Source organism: Melanostigma gelatinosum (genome assembly GCF_949748355.1).
Source record: "Melanostigma gelatinosum genome assembly, chromosome: 3".
Classification (NCBI taxonomy): Eukaryota; Metazoa; Chordata; class Actinopteri; order Perciformes; family Zoarcidae; genus Melanostigma; species Melanostigma gelatinosum.
In genome coordinates this window covers 14,297,743-14,316,973 of record NC_136636.1, presented here as the reverse complement: position 1 = coordinate 14,316,973, position 19,231 = coordinate 14,297,743, and the positions used below count along the sequence as shown (strand labels likewise).

Genomic DNA, 19,231 nt, shown 5'->3' with positions numbered 1-19,231 from the left:
GTCACGTTTTTGTCCGAACAATTGTCCAAATCCCAAAGACAGTCACGTGACCATGATTTAAAACAGATAGCTTTAGGTCAAATTATACTTAGTGCGACCAAATCTAAAATTAGCTCCAACAAGCTGCACCTTTGTGTTCTTCAGACCAGTCAGTGATCACGTTACTCAACAGTGGGTGTCAATACCACAGGTCTCTGGGTGGATTCCCGCGAGTTCCTTCACTGTGAGACCCGTCTCCTTGGATACCGTGAGTCACCGCTTCTACGTCACCGGGGCTCGAGTAACAAGCGGAAAAGCGCGCGAAAAAATGTCTGTGGGGAAACAAGAGACCCACCCAGCTGTACATTTACACAGCACCTTTTCTGACCACAACGGGCGTAAGAATGTCTCAAAATGAATGAAACTAGTTCCTGACTCACCGCAGTCATCGGGACCTTTTGACACATACGGGGTATATGATGAGAGAATATCAGCAGCATTGTAGCTCATCTATCGTGGTGAAATGGTTAAACTCTCAAATCAAGCGGATTACTTAACGACCTCATACCGAACAAACGACTACACAGAAAATACGACAGAAAAGGAGGGATATCTGGGAAGATGTGAGAGGACATGAACTGGCTGTTACCGTTTCTTGATTTCCTATGTGACAACTTAGAAACAGCCTCATACACAGTGCGTTATTCATAGATTCACATACTAAATTTAGGAAAATGTCACCAATTCAGTTTTGACCATCTGAAAAGTGACTAAGTTTCAATCTTCAATGTAAAACAAAGATGTATCCAAATATCTTATAGAACACTACTACAATTACATATCATAGGAAAAACAACTACAGGTAGATTTGGAGCTGAATCTACTTTATTTGTTTAACGATCAGTCATTTCATAGTAAGTTGATCTATTCAAATGCTAAAATGAATGTAAATTAGGCCAGTGGTACAAACATGTCAAAAGGAGAGTAGTGCAGCTCAAACCAAACTAATTGCAGCCTACACCGATGGGCAACAGAGGAATCAACTAAACCCATTTTCATGAGAAAGTCATTGACCTGGACCATAGCTCCTGTAGAAAATAATCACACAGTATAATAACCTTTCCTCCCAGAGGAAATAAATAGACAAACAATGCAGGTCTTTTGTAATCAACCGGTTTCTTTAATTGAGAGACCATTTCACATTGTATCAAACAAAAGAAAAATTATGGAAAACTTCAAGAACAAAAATCTGTCTTTTTTTTCTAAATCTATGCCAGTTTTGACTCTTGGATGTGAGGCTGTTTTTATTACAAACCAACTTTTAACAGATGGAAACAGTCAGGGTGAAGTAAGAAAGTAGCACATTGAAAACAGACAATCAAAAGGAGAGACTCTTATAAATCATCCCAATCCTTACTGAAAAAAATGCTGGCATTGAAAAAGAGCAACTACTCACACTATGTCAAACTACACAGTACATTCATTGACAAAAATAAAAACTCTAAAGAGAATAATTGGTGAACTGGAATGCTGGGTGGCACAACTGTTTCAGGACAGACTAGGTGGACTGAGGTGAGGCGTCACACTTGTACACACTCACTCAATGTCTGTGAAAATAATAACATGTAAAGGGGAGGGACACTAAAACCCTTGCTTGTTAAAACAAAAAAAGTCATCACAAAAACGGCGACACGGCCATGTTGAATTCCATCATTTGAAACGGACAAGCCTGTACAACCGTTCATCTTCAGCTCCCTTTACACCCGGCGGGTGTTCCTCTACTTTCTGTCGTTAGACCTGGAGCGACTGTGGAGAGTGAAAAAACAAACCATTAAAGCTAAAAACAATTACAGTCCAAACTAAAACTCTCAATACCACACTCAAACAAACAAGACCGAGGCACAGGATGGGGACGCATGGTATTCTCAGTGGTACAGTGAGAAAACCAAGAGCGATCTACTAATAGCTTTATAGGAGAGTCGTGCTACTACGCCTCTCATTAAACCGTCACATATCTGTTAGGACACAAGACTAAATTCATCTTCAGGTAGCTCAAAAGATTTCCGTACCTCCTTGATCGAGAGAAAGACCTTGAAGGTTTATGGTTCCTGTCCCGGGAGAGGGACCTCTCCCTCCTCCTGTCTCTGGAGAAAGACCTGCAGACACCAAATCATCCCATTAAGTCAACATATCTCATGTTTTCTACACAATAATCATGTTGGCCTGTTGAGCTTGCTGCGTGCCTGTTGGTTTGGATTTTTTATCTGGTTCCCATTTTGCAAAATACATGGATGCATATCAGAATCAATATTTTGGGCTCATCAACTTCGTAGTCCTGAATCAGTATCACTAGTATTTGGATCAAGTAGTTAAGTAGACTAACATAATAATTAAATATATAAATGGAGTTAATGAATTTAGTGGGTAACACTAAAAACTGCTGTTTCTTGTACATACAAGACATCCTGAAAGCTACACACCTGCTTCGACTGCGGCTGAAGCTCCTCTTGCGTGGGGATCTGCACGGGGAAAATAAAGGAGTGTTAAGAACATACACAGACGCATCGACCCCCTGTAGAGCTCCACACTACACCAATACTTTCTTTGCATGGGCCTCCTTCAACACAGCCCTTTGTCTATCAATTACACAAAATAGAAATAAAAGACTTGGGTGTTTTTCCAGCAACACAATTGTCTCAATCCAAAAAATAGAACTCACTGACAATGGACCTAGTGCATAAAGATGGCAGGTGCTTAAAAATGATCCCTCACCTATCCCACAGTGCGTTGTGCATCTATACATAAAGTAAAGTTCAATTTACTCATTTGGAATGGTGGAGTAGGATGTGTCCTACAAGCTGTGATTAATGTGTGAGATGTTTTGTAACGGTGTCTGAACTGATCACAAAATCGGAGAGAGCTCCCAAGCAACATTTGCTCTATCGGAGGATGTCAATGCTGCACTGTGGACCGGCCACGTTGTGTGGGGTTAAAAACACACACACTGAGGCCACCATCTGTATGAAACTGGCCCACTGGACCCAAAGGGAGCACATTAGGAAGCTAACATCAAACACACAATATACTGGTCACTGGGAATAAGTCTCGAGAAGCCACCAGGCTAAGATCTGCTAAAACCAACCATACAGCAAAAAACAAACGTTTTATATTTATTTGGGGGGTTGAGGAGAGTTTTGATTTGTGTGAGTTGATAATTCTGCTCAGAGCCCCAAGAAATACCATACAGATGCTTGTCTATAATGGAAATCTCTGGAAATGTCAAGTTCCAGACATACGATTTAAATAATTTAAAAAACAACCTTTTCAGACCAGCTGTCTCTTCACTTTCAAAACTGTAATCAGCAGTGTACTGAATGAAGCAGGAAAACTTACTAGTATTTTTGGTTTTCAACAAGCTAGATATGATGAAAGGGAGGCAGACTGCCGGCCGGGTAGGTAGAATTGGCTGAATAGGACAGGCCAGATGCTGCAAGGTGTTTAGGTGGCAGGCAGATGGGGGCTGGCTGTGGCTTTTTTTCCTGCTTTAATTGGTTAGCCGAAGGCTGCTGTTGGTAGGTTGTAGACTTTTGGGAACGTAATACGCTGATTGGTCGGGAATGTGAGGTGGGCCGCTGCAGTTTGGATTAAGGTTGAAGGAGGAGGAGGTTGAGAACGGCATGCTGAGGAACCAATGGGTTGGTGCAACTTGACGACTGGCCATGCCTGGGTCATGTGACAGCACCAGCCAAGCTGATTGGTGCACGATGGTCAGCAGTCGCATGATGCTGAAAGAGGACTAGTTGATTGACTCAGAGGATGGTGAGAGGAGGCATGGTGACGGCTCTGCAACGGGTTTCATTCTTATTAATATAGATGAAAAATAAAAGCATCCTCAAACAAAAGGAAAAAATGCATCACATTTGGCACTTCTATCCCCCCAAAATTTTAAACAGATCATACTTTTTCTGAGGAATTATGTCCTCCTATTTCACACACCTATTTTGTCATTTTAAAGCTTTAAAACTTTTTGAGCGTGCACATACTTATGTACACTTAAAAATAAGCACAAGTACCTAAATCAGAGGTTTTACAGGCCAGATTTAAAGATGCATTTGCAACACAAAGACTACATGATCGAGTAAATTGTCCTATTTCATATAGTTATGAAAGTCTGTTTGACTCCCTACGTAAATAATATCAATGAAGATGAAACTATCACAAATGTATAATCAGCAGAAAATATAAACACTAGAAATTCCCACACTGGAAAAACATAAGCAATTACCAGGAAATATACTTTGGGTAAGAGAGTGGAACCAGTAGGTCACGAGCAGGAATTAACAACAACATAGAAATTATGCTGTCCCTGCTGGCCACTGTCAAATCATAACATGGGTCACCTTCGTCTGGCTTGTGGGCTACGACGTCTGTTGTTGTCGTCTCTGTCTCGAGGGCGCCTGCTCCACGGAGGAGGAGCGCCACGGGTGCGACTGCGCTTCTCGCCATTGGACAGCTCTACTCGCACCCGGCAACCACACAACGTCCTGTAAAAACAACCAGTTATCATTAACCACCATAGCTGTATCAAGAGGAATCCTGCTTTTCTTCACTGTATCTCAAAATGATTTAGATGGCTGCCTACCTTCCATCGAGCTCTCGCACTGCATCAGTAGCATCTCGACCGTCTTCAAATTCTACAAAGGCGAAGCCTGGAGGGTTCCTGGCCACCCAAACACTGCGCAGAGGACCGTAGTAGCCGAACGACCTCTCTAACTCAGTCTTGTTTCCATTGTTGCCCAAATTTCCAACATAGACCTTGCAATCAAGAGGACAGTCACGATGCATGACCGGATCTGGAAAATAATAAAGGAAATTGATTAGTAATGCAACAGACAAATAGATGATCCTTTAACACATCTTAATGCAACATTGGTTTACAATCTGATCTGACAAAAACAGCTACGCTAATGCAACAAACAGGACCCATAGTAGATAAAACACAACACCTTACACACCCGTTTTCGGATGAGATAAGCATGAACCAGTCGAATAATAATAATACTCCCGTTTCCACAACGTTAACATATAATACATTTATATTGTCCACCAGGATGGAAATATATACATGCTACCCACCCAACACAAGAAACTACAGCATAAAAAAAACGACATGCGCCGTTGTGCGTTCACCCGTAAACTTTTCAGAATAACGTCCACCAACGTGTCAAAATATGTGCAACGTTTTCTGTTCGTTGCTGACTTAACGTGACAAGAACATACTGTGGTACCTAACTTAACACATGTTAAAAGCAACAGAAAGACGCTTGGCCTAGAGTCATTTATGCTCAGTTTAGCTTTACAGGAAATAGTATTCATGCAACCGTTAGTACCGTTAGACTGCAGTACTAGGACTTTGTTTACCTGAGCGGCTCAACGGTACATTGCTGCCCATGTCCCGCCTTTAAAAAAAATAATACTAATGCACTAGTTAAATGTTTCACATTCAACATTAGATTGTCTTTGGACACTTTGAAGCTAATGCTAGCTAACTGCTTTATAGCGGTAGCTAAAATGGCTGTCGCCTATCCGAGGCCTAACGTTACTCCTAAGGAGCAGCATTCTGCTAACAACCACAGGATTCAAACAATAACATTTGATTAAATTGATGCGATTAATCGACGCAAATGTGGTATTCTTACTTTTCAGCACGTCACACATTTTAGAATTTCGTTCAAACTCTACCGTTTTCGGTGCAATCCACAGCTCTGACTATCCGCGTTTCTCTGGCTGGTTTGTTCCTCTCGGTCGTCGATGGAAAATGGCGTGACGGAACAGACGTTAGTGAGTTGGTCGGCTGCCTACAGTCTACGGTAGGTTAACTAGGGTGCTGCCCTCGGGAGGGCGGGGAAATGGTAAATAAGTATTTCACGACCGGAAATATGATCTGTTTATGGAACTAGGCTGCCTGTGCAGTTTCACAAGTGCAAACACGTTTGAAATTGGTGCCACACGACCAGAAAAAATTATAGTTGAAGGGCTGTAGCATTTTGTTAAAGAAGTAAATAACCTACAACACCCATAATGCACTGCGATCGTTGCCACTAGCGCCACTCCCAGGCCCATCCGAGTATTTGTGTGAACCAGATAACCTCCCTTCTCACCGCATGTATTAAAATGAACGCATAATTGACACCGCAAATAACTATTTTTAAAAAATAATTATGGAGGCATTTTACGCACAAACTGTATGTAGAGATGGACTACATTACAGCTCTAGACCGTGGGTAGACAGGCACAGTGTAAATATACTGAGAACCAGCAGTGTCAAATCGGTTTATTGTTCGAATCTGCGTGCAAAAGCTGAAACAAAATAATGTGCTTTCTCTTCTACACCGTGTCGTGATTTATATTGTTTTAGTAGTTCATAATTTGCAATCTCAAGGTAAAAGTAAAAAGGGCGCATGCGTAGTGGATGAGGAGTCCAGCGATTACTCAGAGTTTAATGCTGCATTTACAACGACTGGGAGATGACTGCTTCCACGCTATACCCATACACACAAACAGTGTTTTCAATCAAAAATGTTTTATTTCACTCCAAGTTGTGAGTATACATAACAGCTATAGATTGATTCGCGAGTGAAATGTTAACGGCTGAAATCCAAAACATATACAAAAACTGTAGTTCTTTGTTGTCCCACTCACTTTGAATGCAGCTGTATGGCTGCAACGCCCCCTCAGCCTGTTGGGTACCGCCCACAAAGTTACTCAGCCAGGTGACAGCTGAGGCAGCCTGAGTTGGGACTCCACTCAACACAGCATAACGACATCTGGCTGCAACAGATCAGAGGGGAAGACACCCATACTTTAACCCCATTGTTGCTTTTACTTACAGTTATTACATGTACTTAATTTGAAAGCCTCTCTTCCGCTCGTTGTTGGAGAGTAGTTAGCTAGCAGCGCGAGGACATCGTTGACGTTAGCTTCTCTGACGTCACTACCAGAGGGCATTGGACGGTGGTTGTGTCTCTGACCAGAGACACCTTCAACATGTCGGATCCGGCCGTGGAGCTGAAGCTGGAGGTGAAACAGGCCAGCAAAGAGGTGAAAGAGAGCGAAAACGTGGCGGAAAAATATTCAGCAATGACCGTAAGCAAGAATAGCGAAATTACCATGGGAGAGCTGTCGTCCGCCGCCAGTGCGATGCCCACTCACAAACCAGTTAAAAAGGTAAGATCTAGTGTGTCACATGTATACAGTGCTTTTAGTTCGTTCAGTATGTAGCAGTTAGAGTGCCTCATGTATCTGTGGTATTCATTCACGGGGTCAGGTGTACCTCAATACATTGGGTTCACATCAATACCTGCCAGCAGTATACTGAGCTGTAACTAATCCAGTCCTTTGGTAAATAAAGGAAATAGACTTCATCTTAACCTTCCCTTTGCAAACTTTATACATTTAACATGAGGTCATTTGAATGAATCTCACATTAACAGCACAACTATACACAAATAATCATTTACATGTGGATTGTCTCTCAATCTGTTTTGCAGAATAAAGCCGATATACACAAGAAAGGGGTAAAACTGCAGAGACAGACAGATTAATATTGTGTATGAAATATTGGCCTACATAAATATGTTATATATGCTACAGTAAACATGGGATTTTAAAAGTTTGTTTTTCTTTACCCCAGATTGTGAGGTAGTACAAGTGACGGCTTTGGCAGCTTTCTTTAGCCAAAATGTATTATTCAACTGTAGGAGATCAGCAATGAAAAGTCACATTACCACTGTCTACATGTGTACAATGACTGATGTTTTAAGGTTTCTATGTAATTCTCAGTCACTATTGTGCTTCTTAACAGAAAAGACCAGTTTAGTTTATCCTCTAAGTCACAGTTTTCTTCAGTTACGCGCACATCTTTGACTTCCTTTCCACATCCAACTCAAGGAAACAACTGAATGATTTGCTCCATGTAACACTCACAAAAGAGGGACGTTAACTGACACCTTCCAGGAACAAGGAAGAGTTGCACCGTGAATTCTTGGGGGTTTAAAGCGGAAAGTATTTGTACACCTCATTTAAGTTGCAGTGGACAAATGAATACCAGTTTCGGACAAAATATACCCTTTACTGCGCAAACATATCACACTTAAGTTATAACTGTGACCAGAACTATGTCAAATGCAAAGTCTCAACAGCCAGGATTGATTAGTAAGCCTGACAGTCTCACCATAGGAGTGTTTCACATCCTCATTCTCCTTCAGGGAGGAACTTACCGGTAATCATTATAGCAGCTGTTAGTGGCCAATTATATGGATCTCAAAAGAACAGTTTGATTTAGTTTGGTTTGGTTGAATAGTTTAAGGTGTCTTCATGCTAATACAGTTAACATAATTATTCACATTATTTTTGTATGATCCTTGTAAAATTAAATTATTCAACAACTGTTTCCCGAAGCTTTAATCCTGGACACGGTGAGAGGAATACAGTTGAGAACCTTCAGTACTAGAAACAGCTGCAATAATTAATTAAGTTGTGGCTCAGGGATACAGGGTCAACGCCCAGTGGAAGACTTCTTCTTTTACACAGTCATGGTTAACTTATGTTAATTAAGGTGTTATGTTGCAGATGTTTAGTATCTGTATTTAATATATTTAGGTATTGATGGTTAAGTTAAGTTTGAGCCATCAAACACACACAAATTAAAACATTAGTTTCATTAAAACATAATATAAATAAATACATAAAACACACTTAACTTAACACAACTTAAACACAAGACACATTAAATACAGTGTAAATATGTTGAATATTAATATAAATGCTTAAACCAGCTCATATATAAGAATGTACATCAAGTGACAGCATAACATAACACATTCAAGCCAATCATCAGTGGTTATAACAACATCCCCACCGTCATTTCTCATTAGTCCTGGAACCTAAAAGAAGCACTTTGTAATGCAGTCGGGCTTTGAGACCCTGCGTCCCACACTATCCTGTCCAGGGGGAAATATGTGGTGTCTCTCACCTTAATCTTAAGAAAACAGCTTCACATTACTCTTTGTTGCCATGTCATTTTCACTGGTATGTGGAGGGTTTTCAGTACCGGGCCAAACCTGGCGGCTAGAGAGCGACCGTTCATCAGGATGAAGAACCTGACTCCTCTTCAATAATGAGGAGAAGGGGGTCGGGACACACTGTAGGCTGGTGGGGAAATATTCAGATTGTCTGATTTATTAACGTTATGTTCCCAAGCGCTGATTCTTTATATCTTTATATAGTTTTTGCTGAGACCAAAAAAAGTAAAAAATCTCACCTGGCACGGTGAAGACAAAGACCGAAACATTTTTAGAAACCGCTGAGGTGTACAGATTTCCCTGTTGACTTCTCCATACCTGAACTGGAGATAACACCACAGTACCTGGAAGATTTAGTTTTTCTCACTCATGTTGCTTCGATGCATGCAAAGTCCCTGTCAACAAAAAGATTAGCTGATCATGCATAAAGCTAGGTAGAAAAACACCAGTTCCTTCCTCTTACACACACACACACACACACACACACACACACACACACACACACACACACACACACACACACACACACACACACACACACACACACACACACACACACACAGTTTGCTTTGCCGTGAGTATACATTAACTACTCGTATGGAAGCAGAAACATAAAGAATAAACAGGTGATGAAACTACGACAAGCTGAATCTAATTAGGATAGTAGTGTTATAGGTGTGGAAATCAATCAATAGTTACAATACTGATGTGCATGCCATCACTTTCAAACAGCAACATTATTACACTGTGATACATTGAAATATAATACGATAATATGTCAGGAAGTTTTTGGATCTCATCAAGGCTACGATGAACTGAGGGGATGTTCACAATCATTACACAAGCATGAGTCAGATGGGGCCAATAGTTTGGACTCTGTTTTTCTGTTTTTGGCAACACAACAAAAGAAGCTAGTTCCAGTAGGATTCCCATGCTGTCAAAGTGTTTTCTGGCAAAGATCGTCATTTTTCTCAGTTTCAGTCCTTCCACATTTGGTCAAGTCTAGAAACAACCTTAAGACCTCAAGCAAGACAACAATACAAACAGTCCATCTCTCCTGTTTACTTTAGAAAGAATGGTTGTGCTGTGTTTCAAACTCTACAGCGAGTCTAAAGCAGAACCTTAATAAGAGCTCTTATGTTCATGACTTAGATTTGTATCCATTGTCAGTAACTTCAGTGTAAACCATCTATGAAAACATTTACAGCGCATCATTTTTTTTTTTTTACGTAGCAAATCCAGTTTGTGGAGGACAAGCAGGAGTTCAGCAGGTTCCCCACCAAGGCCGGCCGTCGCTCCCTGTCCCGCTCCATCTCTCAGTCATCCACAGACAGCTGCGGCTCCGGTAAGAAGGAGAGACGGCAAGATAACACTTGACCTCCAGGGTCCAATTTGTTTGCAGTACAATATTTAGCATGAATGAATGACTGTCTTTGATTAAAATAAAAAATAACCTGTGCTATTCTAGATGTTAGCTGAACTTTAGAGTGGTAAAGGAAGATCTAAATTCATTCAACCACTTTTGTTTTCTTTGGTGTCTTTAATTTAGCGAGTTCTTTGAAAGCCTTGTCTCCTTTACAGCAGCATCGTACACGGATAGCTCTGACGATGAGACCTCACCACGGGACAAAACTCAGGTGAACTCCAGGGGCAGCAGCGACTTCTGTGTCAAGAGCATCAAACAGGCTGAATTTGGAAGACGTGAGATTGAGATCGCAGAACAAGGTGAGACACAGCCGGGTCAAAGGCACCGCTCTTTCTTGAATGTTGTCTGAATTAATCTAATCTTAATCTGTCATAATATGTAAGATTTAAACCAAACATTCACAATTTAGATAATGTCGGTAAAGTTGTCTCTTGAGCAGTTAATGTTTTGTTAGCTAGTGCCCCTCAGATTCTGACTGATTCGATTTAAGAAATAAAACCGCTTTCACCACTCGCGTAGAAAATGGAACCATTGAAAAGAACGTTATCGTAAAGAAAAGGCAAAAACACAGATATTTGCTTTTGCTTTTATCGATCTACATTTTCTAAAATGGAGGGTGGTTACAGAACTTGGGTTTTGTGGGATTACTTCTGCATCATCTGCTGTCTTTCTCACTCATCCCTTTTTTATCTTCTCTCATTTTCAGATATGTCAGCGCTGATCTCACTCAGGAAGAGAGCGCAGAGTGAGAAACCGTTGGCAGGTGCCAAAATTGTGGGCTGCACTCACATCACGGCCCAGACTGCAGTAAGATTTCTCTCTGCACTTCAACACCAAAACAGTGACTGCAGTGTGATAGTGCCTCTCAATCAGGATAGGGGGGTTTTTAGGTCAATTGTCTGCACGACCTACTGTCTAGAAAACAGGATTGTTTGATTGATTTGCTCTCTGCCATTCACCAGTGAATAGATCTGTCTTATTTAACCCTTTTCTTGTGCTTCCTCTGTGTTTTCAGGTGCTGATCGAGACTCTGATGGCTCTCGGGGCTCAGTGCCGCTGGACTGCATGTAACATTTACTCTACACAGAATGAAGTGGCTTCTGCTCTGTCCGAGAAGGGTAAGCAGTAGATACGCTGAAGAACATTTAGTTTTTGGAGCTCAAACACAACAACTCACTTTTACCTGGAATCAACCCTGGGGATGATGTTTGTGAGGTTGAACACTTGTTTTGCCCCTTTACAACACCAAGGTGTGGAAATCATACATGTTTTATTTGCACTTCACTACGACCAATAACATGTTTATAACAGACCATACGATTACTATACAGTGTTTCTCCATGTGAGCATGTCTTTTAGAACCACGGATACTGTTTGGAAATGTTGAATAAACTCTTGAAAGAATCCGCCCTGCAGAGATAATGGGAACACATAAGATTTGGCATTTAGTGAACGAGCAGCTCTACTTCAGCCTTTTCTCTGTGGTCGCTATGCGACGGTTTAAGTATTTACTAAAGTTCCACTGTAGACCTTTCGTGATCTGACAAGCTGAGGGGGTTACAACAGATTAAGGAGCAGCTCAGTGGACATCATGCATTTTGGGTGGGTTGAGTTTGTGTCTACTGCGTAGTTTACTACATACTGAGCTGTTTTATGTAGAAAAAAACCCCCATACATTTTCATGAAACTATAAGGCACTTAGAAAGCTTAAATGTCTGCCACTGTTATATGTAATGTAGAGAATGTGATGTGTCCATATTGGTCTGTTTTCCTGAATAACTCACCGTCACAGTTTCAATCACTGTCACATGTGCAGCTCAAAGACAAATACAGGGTTATTGATGCAAGATCCTTCAAGATATTGCCCATCTGTTTTGTTTCAGGCGTGGCAGTGTTTGCCTGGAAAGGGGAGTCTGAGGATGACTTCTGGTGGTGTATTGACCGCTGTGTCAACACTGAGGGTTGGCAGCCTAACATGGTACATGGAAAAGTTTGTTTTTCTAACTTCAGTGAGGGGACAGTTTATCTAGCAATAGACTGCGATATGTGAACGATGTAGGCAAGCAAATGCCTTAAAGTAGCTTTTCAAATTGTTTCAATTGATAGCCATTTGTACGTAAATATTGATCACTTGTCTGTTAGATCCTTGATGATGGAGGAGACTTGACGCACTGGATGTACAAAAAATACCCCAATGTGTTCAAGAAGATCAGGGGCATTGTAGAGGAGAGTGTCACTGGGGTTCACAGGTGATTTACTGCTTCATAAGATCAACGCTTCCTATAAAAGATTTAGTGACACCCACAGCAACACGCGCCAGCATGAAGGTGAAGGCTTCTACCTTGCTCTTCTTGCCTCTCTCTAGGTTGTATCAGCTGTCTAAAGCTGGAAAGCTGTGCGTACCGGCTATGAATGTAAATGACTCTGTGACAAAGCAGAAGTTTGACAACCTCTACTGCTGCAGAGAGTCAATCCTGGACGGGTAAGTCGGCTCAAGCTTCAGGTATTTGGTTGTTGGAAGGCTGAACAATAACAACGTGGGACTGATGTTGAGACTCTAGCACGCTGTTTATCGGACAGCTTGATAGTGACAAAGGTTTGAAAGAAATACAAGTTAAAAGTGTTTCCCCCCCGAGTGATAAATAAGAAAAGCTCATGATTTCAAAGCAATTACTTGATTGTCTTACGTCAGCAAATTTTTCGCCACTTGCAAATAATTAAGATTCACAATTCATTGTTTCGTTCAGCAATTCAAAGAAAGAGTCGCATAACTTTTCCTTCACTCCCGAGTGGGTTATCAGCTGCCACATGCCCACCATCAGACCTTCTGTTTACTGTGTCACTGGAGGGACGTAAAGGTCACTCGGTCCAAAAAAGATTACATTTGCATAACATGTCAGTCATCTTTTAAAGAGCTCTTCTGCTGTGCACACTCTCTGGACTCTGCTCACCACTGAGCCAAACAGCCTGAAAACACAACTATTGCATTTATTACCGTCCTGTTAATTATCACCGCGGCAGCTTATGAATAGTGTATTACTCTTTAACAACGTCTGCACATCTCTGTATCGAGTCAGTGCTTTCTGCACCGACTTTTCATCATTTATTGCTGTTCCTTCTGATTAATAATCTGCAAGGTGCGCGGATGTCTTGTAGCAGGTGTTCCATTATGAGTTACGACACTAAGTGTTGGCATCATTCGACTTTTAGATTCATGCACTGGGATATTTACTCATAATCTGTTTGAATAAAGAGCTTTTATTCAAACAGACTTGTTGTGTTATCCAAAACTGTGGAACTGTCACAGAACTTTTACTGCACATCGGTGTAAATACAGATTCAGATTGCCGGTTTCTTCCACATAAAAGTGCTAATTCTGTGCCTCAAACCTCTCTAGCTTGAAGAGAACCACAGATGTCATGTTTGGAGGCAAACAGGTGGCCGTGTGTGGGTACGGAGAGGTGAGATGCTTCTTTTAACGTTTTCATGCCACATTAATCGCCATCATGTAGCTGTGAAAACATTCATGATGGTGATGATGCATTGTAATGCTAATACCTCAGACAACACAGGCCGGGGCCTCATAACACAGACAGCTGTCATCCTATTTCATAGGACAGTATGTACTGTGTCTGACTGTTGAGTCTAGATGATGTTAAAGGATCAGAATCTGCAGGACCTGATAGGATTGTGTTAAGATGGCTTGTTTTTAAACTGATGAGTCTGCCGGTCACACAGTGTATTGTCTGGTCTTGTCTTTGCAGGTTGGAAAAGGTTGTTGTGCTGCTCTGAAAGCTCTGGGTTCTGTCGTCTGTATTACAGAGATTGATCCCATCTGTGCCCTGCAGGCCTGGTGAGGAACACAAGAAGTGGGATTATGATGATCCACGCTGAATGTGTTGAATGTGAAAAATATATAAATAGGACCGACAGCAGGACGGATGAACGTAGCATAGCCAGCTAACTGTGGTTTGTTAATTATTTAACAAACATAATGTGAGACGACTGATGTTCAGCTTAAAGTACAACTCACCACATTGAGCCAACAGGGACTCCAGCCCTGCAGCTGAATTGAGTTGAGTGTCAGTAAATAATAAATAGTGTCCTGTTTGTCACTGGAGCGGAATGCTGAACCTCTGTTCTCTTTCACAGCATGGACGGGTTCAGGGTGGTCCAGCTGAATGAGGTCATTCGCCAGGTTGACATCATCGTCACATGCACAGGTAACTCCACTTCAAACATTGCAGGTGTTAACTGCTCATTGGGATGTACTGACACGGGATTGCATTACACAGCCTTTCTATCTATACCTGTCTGACATAACAAACGTCTTTTAGTTCACAGGCCTTTGCACTGTTCCTCAGGGCTCTGTGCTAATTATGTCCTGTGAGGCGGACGATGTAAGCTGATTGATGGTGTCTTTCTGTATAGGGAACAAGAATGTGGTGACCAGAGACCAGCTGGACCGCATGAAAAATGGCTCTATTGTCTGCAACATGGGCCACTCCAATACCGAGATTGATGTGGTAAATTGTGCTACGAGGGAGGAATTCAGAGTTCAGCCATCCTACAGACTGGTTTGATCTATATTTAAACAGTGGGCATGAACCTGTCCTCGCATTGCAGGCAAGTCTCAGGACTTCCGAGCTGACGTGGGAGAGAGTGCGCTCTCAGGTGGATCACGTCATTTGGCCCGATGGCAAGAGGGTCATCCTTCTGGCTGAGGTAACTGGCCACACATGCATAAGTACAGTTGTTTATAATAACAACACTGCCTTTACTTCCTTTAATCATTTTGATGGTGCAGAGTAAAAACCGCCCATCAAGTCTCTTACACTGAGTGACTGACCAGTCTCTATTTCTGGCTTGTGAATAACTCGGCCACATGTTTGTATGCATAAACATGTTTCATAAAATTATAACATACTTAAACATGATTATTTAGTACACGTTGTCTTCTCCCACAGGGACGTCTCCTTAACCTGAGCTGCTCCACTGTTCCTACCTTTGTCTTGTCCATCACAGCCACCACTCAGGTACCTGTTGATGCTACCCGACAGCCTGCAATAAGCTATACTGTACTACATGCACAGTAGTTATTGCTGCCGTTATTACAGAAGTTCATACTCTATTTTATCCATAATGTGCATCCATTTTCAACAGTATTATCAATCCATGTTTGTGTTCAGGCCCTGGCCCTCATAGAGCTGTACAACGCGCCTGAGGGACGATACAAGCAGGATGTTTACTTGCTTCCCAAGAAGATGGGTGAGGATATATAGACCTTAACCTGCAGTATAAATGTTGAAAGCTTACAAGTACCATTTAGTTTTTTCTTAGTCTGCCTCGCATGTAAGTTTTGAGAGTACATGTTACGGCGGCGTAGTGGCTCGCACCGTCGCCTCACAGTGAGAGGTGGAAATTCAAAATGTTCTTTCTTATAACCAGTACCGGTAACTTGTAATCTCAGTCAGGCTTAGACCTTTCTAGTACAGTTGGACCCAGCAGACACCGGGTATCTCTTTCTTACTAAACCATATCCATTTATTCCAGATGAATATGTCGCCAGTCTGCATCTGACCACTTTTGATGCCCACCTGACAGAGCTTTCTGACGATCAGGCAAAATACCTGGGCCTGAATAAGAACGGCCCTTATAAACCCAACTACTACAGGTACAATTCTGCAAAATGTTGCACCTATGAAAACCAAAAGCTATGAATTAAATATTGCATTGCATGCTGTTCACATTTAGCTGTCAAGCATTTCATAACTAAAGTTGTTCTTGGTATTCACAGGTATTAGTCTGCAAGGGAAGCAGAGCTCAGCACACCTAAATATGAAGGCTACCATCACCTATCATCAAGAAAAGATCAAGATTGATGCATTCTGTTTTTTGTACTCTTAATATGACACACGGCTTATATCTAGTTGTATTTTACCGACCACAGCAGGTTTTGCTTCACTTGCTGCTTCCTTCAGAACTGCACATGAGACCCAGCTGGCTCTGAAAAGTCAGCGCACCTAAATATATATCACTTATATCTGCAGTTCAGTATTTTCTGTTTCTATTATTATTATTATTATTATTATCCGTTTCCAAATCTGCTGGCCCCTCGTTATTTTAGAGTTCTGATAGGTAGTGAGTAATGGATCAATATATTGTGCCAAATGACTGACAGGGAAGGGTTAACGTTGTTGCAACCTGCTCAAAGCGTTTCTTTTGACATCAACATATTAAATTCCAACACTTCAAGTTCCAAACCTGTAAAAGTACAGCTCACTGAGCTTTTAGCCGCTGTTAGCTCCTCGTTTAGTCTCTCATCAACCTTTCGCATTGAACCGTTGGCAGCCAAGAACAAAGTCGAGCTCCGAATTGTATTTCTCAGGAGTAGGTGAACAGAATCACCTTTAATTTGTCAGGTGGCAAGACGCTTGACTCCAATTAGGTGTCGACGCCAGTCTGCTGGAGTTATCCGTAGGCAATTATTTGCTGACAAACGAGCCATAACAACTTGATGATCTGATTGTTGATCAGGGCTGTGTTTCTGTGAGTTTGTTTCTGTCCCCCAGTGGTCAACAAGCACTTGAGCGTCCACTTGCGTCATACATTCCGTCCACAACATAGAGAAGAAATGTCTTGTTCTCTCGTGTCGTCCACATTACTGCTAACAATCGGCACGTCTGGGCAAAAGAGGAACGTCAGTACATTTTGACTACGGCAAACATGAGAAGAGATTTTGGCATTTCTTTTCTTGAAATATGTGTCCATTTATGAGGTTTTGGTGTCTGGTTAGAATAGTATGTGCACCTCAGGGCATTCAAATATCTCAAATGTTTGTAAATATATTTTTACCAGATCAGCACTGCCATTCTCATTACATGATTATTTACAGTACAACTGTGTTGGAGATGTTGATGCTAAAATCTATGTCACCTGTTCAGAGTTAATTGACCATTGCAGCTATTTATATTCTGTGTAAATATCGCCAGTCATAGACTACATGTTGAGCAGTGGTGCATCCAGTGTGTTTATTAAGTGTTAAAGCCTCTGACCAGCCGATCTCATTATGGTATTTGCTGAAGTGCAACATTGAGTTCATTGTTAGGTTTGACGCAGGACCCTGATCATGTGTTAACTAGAGGCTGTCTCTTTTTCTGTTGAAGACTTCAACAACAGAAAAGTCATCTTAAATCCACAAATGCTCAGACATGGACAAGCATTGCTGTCAGCACATTTGCCTTGTCACGTGTGTTAGCTTTACCTTCTGTCTTGTATTGCACCATTATTATAGCTTTTCTAATAACACAATATTTAGTTTCGTGAAGCTTTTCATTCTTCAAAAGGCTAAGCACAGTTTTAAGTCTCTATATTTACTTACTATATTTACCACAAATTTGTGGCCACATTTGTTAACTTAGCTGAGTGATTCTTTTATAATTAAAACTATATAGTGTGCAGGTAGTAGTTGTGTCATGCTGAACTTATAGCTTTTTGACACATTTCCACATGCTGTTTATCACGCTGGTAGTCTGTGGGCCAATCTCACTCCGAACTGCTGACAGTACTACTGTCCCTGCCGAGGGTTCGGCACCCTGTTACCTTTTTTAGGTGTTGTTCCACATGTGTTTACTCAGTATCCTGTTTCATCACCCTTCACCAAACCTCACCCACAGAGTTACAGGTAATTCCTGTATTTCATACTTGTATAGTAGCCCACGGGATGCTCCTATGAGGTGTTTTCATCTTTAAAGCCATTCAGTGACGACCTCATTGCCAGCGAGAAAAGCACTGTAACCATGGTTACTGGTCAGTTGACAGTGCCTTGTGACTCACTTGGTAATTTATATTCACATGTAGAACTGAGCTCCTCTCACAGGACAGTAATGTGCCCAACATGGTTGTTATTCTGCAATATACAGTGATGGCTATGCAGCTGAAAATACTCTTCTTCTGTTCTTTACCTCCAGTGGTGGAGAGCATCACTCAACACGTATGCAGTACTGTAAGATGACTCACGGTTCTAGACATTATTCTGTTGATTGATTTTAATGTTTCATCCCAGTTTGATTTCTTGTAACAATCGGGCATTTATATTGGTTACTTAAAAGATGCCTTTTATATATTTAAACTAATAATCGAGTCATTTTACCCTAGTTTTGCCTCTATTATAGAGACAAATGAATGTGTTATTACAAGAGCAAACAGCTCGACTTGTCAAATTGAAATAAATAAGCACCCCTGTGATTTGACTGATGTACACTGTTAATTGTTTGAAGTTTTTGACATGGAGACGATCTTTAGTTTGACGGACATAATTTCGGCAGTGTACACACCGTTTTAAACTTCTGTGCACAGATCCCTTTAATAAAATGCAGTTTAAATTGAAAAATGACTCTGATGCATCATTTCACAGACATGATTAGTGGTAGGCCTCACCTACGAGCAAATGCATTGTCTATATGTTCAAGGTTATTTTATTTTTCGTTATTCAGATTGTAGTCCCATTTTGCTACAAAAGAAAAACACCCCAAACAAAATGATATATGGAGGGTGGAGGATGAGTTACGTAGTCTCACGGCCAGAGGAAAGAAGTCTGAAGGTTTGGCAGCAGGGTCAATAGGTTATGGCTGGGTGGGTATTGTCTTTTAATATCTTCTCACCAATATCACTGATGCTCAGTAGATGGGTACCAATGTTGTTTTGGGCAGTCAAACTCTAGAGCCCTCCTGTCCTGTACCGC

At 41.3% G+C, this 19,231-nt stretch overlaps 2 protein-coding genes across 4 annotated transcripts; one reads left to right on the top strand and one right to left on the bottom strand.

Moving 5' to 3' along the window:
* Positions 1-1,136: 1,136 nt before the first annotated feature.
* On the bottom strand, positions 1,137-5,863 carry srsf3b (serine and arginine rich splicing factor 3b). Of its 2 annotated transcripts, none has more exons than XM_079265682.1 (6): positions 5,722-5,863; positions 4,622-4,832; positions 4,380-4,523; positions 2,460-2,498; positions 2,049-2,135; positions 1,137-1,785 (listed from the first exon to the last, which is right to left on the bottom strand). In XM_079265682.1, the coding sequence occupies exons 2-6, from the start codon at positions 4,822-4,824 to the stop codon at positions 1,758-1,760; spliced, it is 501 nt and encodes a 166-aa protein (XP_079121808.1). In that variant the 5' UTR covers positions 4,825-4,832; positions 5,722-5,863; the 3' UTR covers positions 1,137-1,757. The 2 variants fall into 2 exon arrangements, with proteins under 2 accessions (XP_079121808.1, XP_079121807.1); XM_079265681.1 differs by having other exon boundaries at positions 5,679-5,787.
* Positions 5,864-6,769: 906 nt separating this feature from the next.
* On the top strand, positions 6,770-17,350 carry LOC306775326 (S-adenosylhomocysteine hydrolase-like protein 1). Of its 2 annotated transcripts, none has more exons than XM_079265668.1 (17): positions 6,770-7,206; positions 10,296-10,407; positions 10,647-10,787; positions 11,195-11,295; positions 11,504-11,606; positions 12,372-12,466; positions 12,631-12,737; positions 12,854-12,970; positions 13,886-13,949; positions 14,253-14,341; positions 14,641-14,711; positions 14,920-15,014; positions 15,115-15,213; positions 15,456-15,524; positions 15,678-15,756; positions 16,042-16,162; positions 16,286-17,350. In XM_079265668.1, the coding sequence occupies exons 1-17, from the start codon at positions 7,027-7,029 to the stop codon at positions 16,290-16,292; spliced, it is 1,650 nt and encodes a 549-aa protein (XP_079121794.1). In that variant the 5' UTR covers positions 6,770-7,026; the 3' UTR covers positions 16,293-17,350. The 2 variants fall into 2 exon arrangements, with proteins under 2 accessions (XP_079121794.1, XP_079121793.1); XM_079265667.1 differs by having other exon boundaries at positions 10,644-10,787.
* The last annotated feature ends 1,881 nt before the right edge of the window (positions 17,351-19,231 follow it).